Here is a 6,001-nt window from a genome sequence, read left to right on the forward strand (position 1 = left end):
TTCTTTGGAATGGGAACAAATATAGATCTCTTCCAGTCAGCTGGCCAAGTGGTTGTTCTCCAGATTTCTTGGCACAACTTTGTAAGCATATCCAGGGCAGCATCTGTTAGCTGAAATACGTCAATTGGAGTACCATCTATTCCTGGGGCCTTATTTTTTGCTATTTCCTTCTAAGTAAGTGAAAAATATGCTACCAATATGGACTAAATAAGTGAAGCATTAGTTACATATGAATATATAATTAAACCTGTATAAATAAAAAAATGTTGTTACATTGTACCTGCATAGAAAATTTCTCACGAATAAATAAGAAACATTAAAGAGTTCTTTGGGAATAAGTAACCCACAGGAAAAAAAAATTTAACATGAGAAAAATTTGACAGTTTTTTAAAAAGGGGTAAATATAAATTAAAAAAGAATTTCACTGCTAGATATTTACCCAAGAGTGGAAGAATATGTTTACATATATGTTAGTGGCTGAGGACAAGAATGAGGAGTGCAGATGAGTAAGGAAGTGAGGAAAAGGTCCTAAAATTAGAGTGCAGGATGGGAGAGATCTTTAAATGTACTCAAAGTCATTGAATTATATCCTTTAAAGTAAATTTCTATGGGATAGCCCTATGTCCTAATGAAGTTGACTCAACAAAACAATCAAGGCTGTCTAAAAGGTAAACATAAATAGCAAGATTAAAAGAAAGGAAAATAACTTCACTTGACAGCAAATCGAGGAACCACACCTTCCTCTTGGTTTATGCGCACATGGCAGTCTGCAGCCTCCTACGCGCCTTACCTTTTCTAACCTCTCTGGACTTGGCATTGGTAAACTCTGCCTCTTGGCCTCCTGTTCTAGTGTTAGGAGCATGTTTCTTTCTTTCAGCAGAACATACCTGTATCAAAGAACAAAAACCTCGTGATGCTACTGTATGGCTAAGTAAGGTGACCTCTGATATTAAAAATAATCACCTATACTAAACATCTTTTCAAAATCTCAATATTCTAAGTATTATTACCAAGAACAAACCTTTAATTGAAAAAGCTCTCATATATTAAGTATTACAAGAGTTAAAAAAGTGAGGGAAATAGGCCCACATTCAAAAAGAAGAAAGAAAAAAAGGAAGAAAGAAGTCACACCTAATGAGGCCTAACTGGTAGCGATGCACTGCTAACCCCAAGGCAGTTTGAATCCACCAGCTGTTCTGTGAAGCTGAACAATCTCCGCCATGAGAGCTACTGCCTATACAATTCAGTTCCTGCTCCATGGCAATAAGTTGGGTTTTGCTTTTTTTTTTAGTAGGTTAGATAGTATGTCAACTATGCCATACATGTTATTTCATTTAAATATCCTAATAATTCTTTAAGGAACTCGTGACATACTGCATGACATGTTGGGCTTGTAACTAAGAGGTCAGCAGTTCCCATCTACCAGCCAATCTAAGAGAGAAATACGGTGTAAACCTGCTGCTCCCTTAAAACACAGCTTCAGAAAGAAACTTGATGGAGAATCACCATGAGTCAGAATCCATTTAATGGTAGTTATTTACTCTAGGTTGGTAATATGTCTACTTCTTAAATGAAGAAACGATGGATGAAAAAGCAACTTGGGAAATCAAATCCTAGGCTGCCTATGGGCAGATATAATTTCAGACATGTACCAGAAAAAGTAAATGGGAGAGGTAAGACTCTCTTCTAGCTAAGGTGTTCAGGGAAAATTTCATAGAGGAGCTAGGATAAGGTATTCAAAAAGTAAATTTAGTGAGGGATAGGATTTCCCTGTTTGAGAATCACAACTAGATATGGGGAAAGGAAGTAATAAATTCAGACAGCATTGAAAATGAGACAAAGGAATTGGGATACTTCTTGGCCTAGAAAAGGACAAGTTCAGGGGGAAGAAGTGGTAGAAGATAACTATTTGGTTTTAGCCACAATGAATGCTCAAACAATCCCTTTACTGACAAAACTTTCCCTTTACTGACAACCCACAGTTCAATATGTCTTTTCTATAATGAACAAACCAACAAACAATAATGCTTTTTATAAGCATTTCACAATTCTTTAATATGCCATAAAAAGTAAATGATTCTTTAAACCAGGACATTAAAAACAGAAACACTTCCCACAGTGCCTTGGCAGGTAATAATCATTAGTGAAGGGGATCTGATTAAAGAATATGACAGATACGAGATACAGTGTACAGCACTCCATGCAGATGAGGCAGGTGGAAGCAGTGCTGTTTATCACCAAGCTGGAACACAGCCGCAGTGTTGAAAAAATCTCTGGTTTCTTTATTCAAATGATACCAGAAATTCTTAATTCTGGGTGAAATTTCCAAGTTTTAAAAATTTAACAGACTCCAAATAACACCTATTTTGGGTTGAATAATTAAACTGAAACACAACTTTGTCTTTTCTCTCCATGATTATGGGATTTATTAGGGAAAGAAAAAGGTTAAAATCCAGGTTCTGAAACATTTAGATATAGTTACAATACTGTCTTAAATCTTCTCAACTCTAATTTATCATAAAAAATTATCAGATAAGTCCACCTAAATTTCCAATTAAAACATATCTTGAAACATGCATTCTTAACACAAATAAACTAAAGATTTCAGACCATACACAAAGTACTAAGAAAGGAGGGTTGAATGTAATCAATTACTGCCTCATCTTATTTCACTAGTTAATTTTTCTGGTGCCACCAGCATAAGCTGGATAGCAATTACAGAAAAATTTCTAAAACCCCAACTACTTGGCTTTCCTAAAATACCTATCTGTCTAATAGAATCTACAGATAAACTGCTAATTTTCTTCTATCAATGTGATTTCTAGCTTATTGTACAGTGCAGAAGCTTCAAACAACCTGGAGGCTAGTGTACGTACCAGAGTTTATGTAAATCTTCATTACTTTTGTTCCTTAACTGCTGACATGTCCAGGAAGCTCCTATAAAATGAAAAACTTATGATCATTTTTGTAGCGATATGTTCTCTCATAAATTACTTAAATTTTTCTAATATCAGTTCCTTTACCTTCAAACAGTATCTTAGAAGCTAACAACTTCATAAGGCTGCTGTGAGAATTAGATACAACTGAAAATATTAGTAAAGTAACTTGCACAAACACTCAAAAAATGTCAACATTAGTATGTGACACTGTATTTACACACCACAATGTCAAATACACTGTATCGCTTAGGAGTTATTTTCCCATTAGCAATCAATTTCTAAAATCTAAAGAGAATCCCTAAGCTTCACTTTAGTTAATGAATCATTATCATTCATTGCATTCAGTCAGTTCTGTCATTATGCTGTTGTTAGATACCACTGAGTACAACTCTTAGAGATTCTATGAACAAAAGATCTGAACTCTGTCCTATCTGTGCCATCCTACTCATCTCTGACACACTTGAGCACACTAGTACAGTGTTAATCAACCTCACTGAATTTCTTCCTCTTTTTTGTTGACCCTCCGCATTTAAAAGCATGATGTCCCTTCCCAAGGAACAGCTTCTCCTAGCAACATGCCCAAAGTACATGAAATGAAATTTTATCACCTGTGCCTCCAAGAAGCACTCTGGCTTCACCTTGTCCAATATATATCTATCTGTTCACTAGCAATCCATGGGATATTCGGTATTCTCTTCCAACACCACAACTCAAAGGCATCAATTCTTTTTCTGTCATCCTTATTCACTGTTGAGCTATAAGATGCACAGCAAGTGACTGAAAAGAACAGGCCCTAAGTCAGGCCCACTTTAGTCTTCAAAATGACATCACTACTCCTGCCCTCGGTAATTTGGAGATGTCTCTAACAACAAATTTGCCCAATGAATTACATTTCTTGACCTCCTGACTGCTGGGACAAAAGGTGTTGACTGTAGATCCAAGTAAGATGGACACTGGAGACAGTTTCAATCTTTTCTCCATCTATCATGATGTTGCTTATTGGTCAAGTGTTAAGGATTTTTGTTTTCTTGATGTTGAGATACAATCCAGATTGAAGACTGTATTCTTTGATCTTCTGCAGCAAACATGTCCTCTTCACTTTGAGCAAGGAAAGTTGTATCATCTGCATAACACAAGTTGTTGATGAGTCTTCTTGTGATCCTGATGCCAAATTCTTCTTCATAAAATCTAACTTCTCAAATAATTTGCTCAGAATACAGACTGAATATGTATGGAGAAAGTATACAACCCTGACACACACCTTTTCTGATTTTAAACCAAGCAATATTCCCTTACTGTTTTGACAACAGCTTCTTGGTCTAAGTATAGATTTTGCACAAGCACATACAAGTGTTTTATAATTTCCATTCTTCTCAGTGTGAGCCATAGTTTGTTAGGATACACACATAACAGTCAGATGTCTTTGCATAGTCAATAAAGCACAGGCATTCTTTTTGTATTCTCTGCTTCCATCCAGGATTCATCTAACATCAGCAATGCTATCTCTGGTGCCACGGTCTCTTCTAAACCCAGCTTGCACATCTAGCAGTTCTTCCTCAATACACTGTTTCAGCCATTCTATTGGGTTCTGAGACTCTAAATCCTAATATGAAGAGACTTCCCGCTCAAATTTTTTTCTCTTCAAACTTTTTGCCATACTGCCAAGGCACAATTCATTCTACTATTACATTGTTGTTGATTGCCATTGCCTTGAGCACAACTCATAGAGATCCTATGAACAAAAGACGTAAAGCCTTTCTATAACTATCATCATTTATCAAAGTTCATCGTTTCCAGAGGTATGTTGTGTAGAAAGTAGGTGCCACTATTGTTTCCAGGCCTGTCTTAAACACTGCTTCACCAAACACTGTCCACCATGGGCAACCTTTACGGTATTTGGCACCCTAATGGCACAAGGTGCAGCATCAGAGCAACCCCGGTTACCTCAGTACAGCGTACTGACAGAAGAGTGCTGAAGCACTTAGAAGAATACTATCATTTTATGCTTTAAATTTCCTCTTTTAGAAGAAATATTAGAAAAATACAGCTAAGTAATTTCCAAACTATAAGAAATCCCATAATAAGTGGGGCGGGAGTGGTTAATATATTTAATATTGACCAACCCAAATCTCACCAGATTTTACTTTTTCTTCTCCCCAATTCTTTGGGTCATCAAAAAATTCTTCTAGTCCTTTTCTTGACAACGTAGTATGAAGTAATCTACACTGGTTAAAAGATGTATTTGATGCATTTTTAGGAAAAATACCAACTGCAAACCTGCAAGTGAACAAACATAGGTGATTAATATTTTACAATATCTGGATTTTATAAGCCATAATCTGAATAATTTCCTCATGTAGAGTGCTAAAAAAATTACTTAGGTTTCTGCACAAGTAACAATAAACTTTTAAAAGGTTTCAGGAACTCTTTTTCAATATTGCATTTAAAAGCAAATTGACTATCATTTCAGAGGCAATAGATGTAGGTAAATATATTTTAAGATATTCTATTTAGGTCCTTCAGACTCTGCTAGTGAGTGTACGAACAGGTTATAATATTCAGAAAGTCAACTGCACAATGTAGTTGGTTTTATGTATTGTGGATTCAGAGCTGACTCACAGCTGACCCTCCAGTGGGTTTTTAGGGGTAGTAAACTGCAAGGGAGGAGAGACTGCTCATCCTTCTCCCACAGAGCAGCCGGGGGTTTCGGATCGCATGTCTTCGAGTTGGCAGCACAGCTCCTTAACACTAGGCTACCAGAGCTCCAATGTGCAATAAGTACCTAAAAATGTTATCTCTTTTACCTCAGTAATTTCACATGTAGACATTTCAACCAAAGCATTTATCAGAGATGAGAATTTATAAACTATCTATTCAATCATAACTTATATTAAAAAGTTGGTTCAAAGGTAAAAGTGCAAAACTTGGTTATGATTAATTTATGTGCATCTATAAGATATACCTGGAGGAATGTCTATCTGTGTTTCATTGATTATGCAAAGGCATTTGACTGTGTGGATCATAACAAACTGTGGCTGACTCTGAGAAGAATGGGAATCCCA

General features: G+C 36.1%; 1 protein-coding gene across 3 annotated transcripts in view; it reads right to left on the reverse strand.

The window, feature by feature from the left end:
- MRPL47 (mitochondrial ribosomal protein L47) overlaps positions 1–6,001 on the reverse strand; it is a 26,510-nt gene that overhangs the window by 16,674 nt on the left and 3,835 nt on the right. The window contains exons 2-4 of one of the 3 annotated variants that reach the window (XM_006884029.1): positions 5,074–5,159; positions 2,877–2,937; positions 791–887 (exon numbers count right to left, since the gene is read on the reverse strand). In XM_006884029.1, coding sequence (XP_006884091.1) covers positions 791–887; positions 2,877–2,937; positions 5,074–5,159 — 244 coding nt within the window. Of the gene's footprint in view, positions 1–790; positions 888–2,876; positions 2,938–5,073; positions 5,223–6,001 lie in introns of all 3 variants that reach the window. The other 2 variants (XM_006884028.1, XM_006884027.1) reach the window with 2 other exon arrangements.

This window comes from Elephantulus edwardii, unplaced genomic scaffold, assembly GCF_000299155.1.
Source record: "Elephantulus edwardii isolate Elephantulus edwardi_28Jun2011 unplaced genomic scaffold, EleEdw1.0 scaffold00031, whole genome shotgun sequence".
Taxonomy (NCBI): Eukaryota; Metazoa; Chordata; class Mammalia; order Macroscelidea; family Macroscelididae; genus Elephantulus; species Elephantulus edwardii.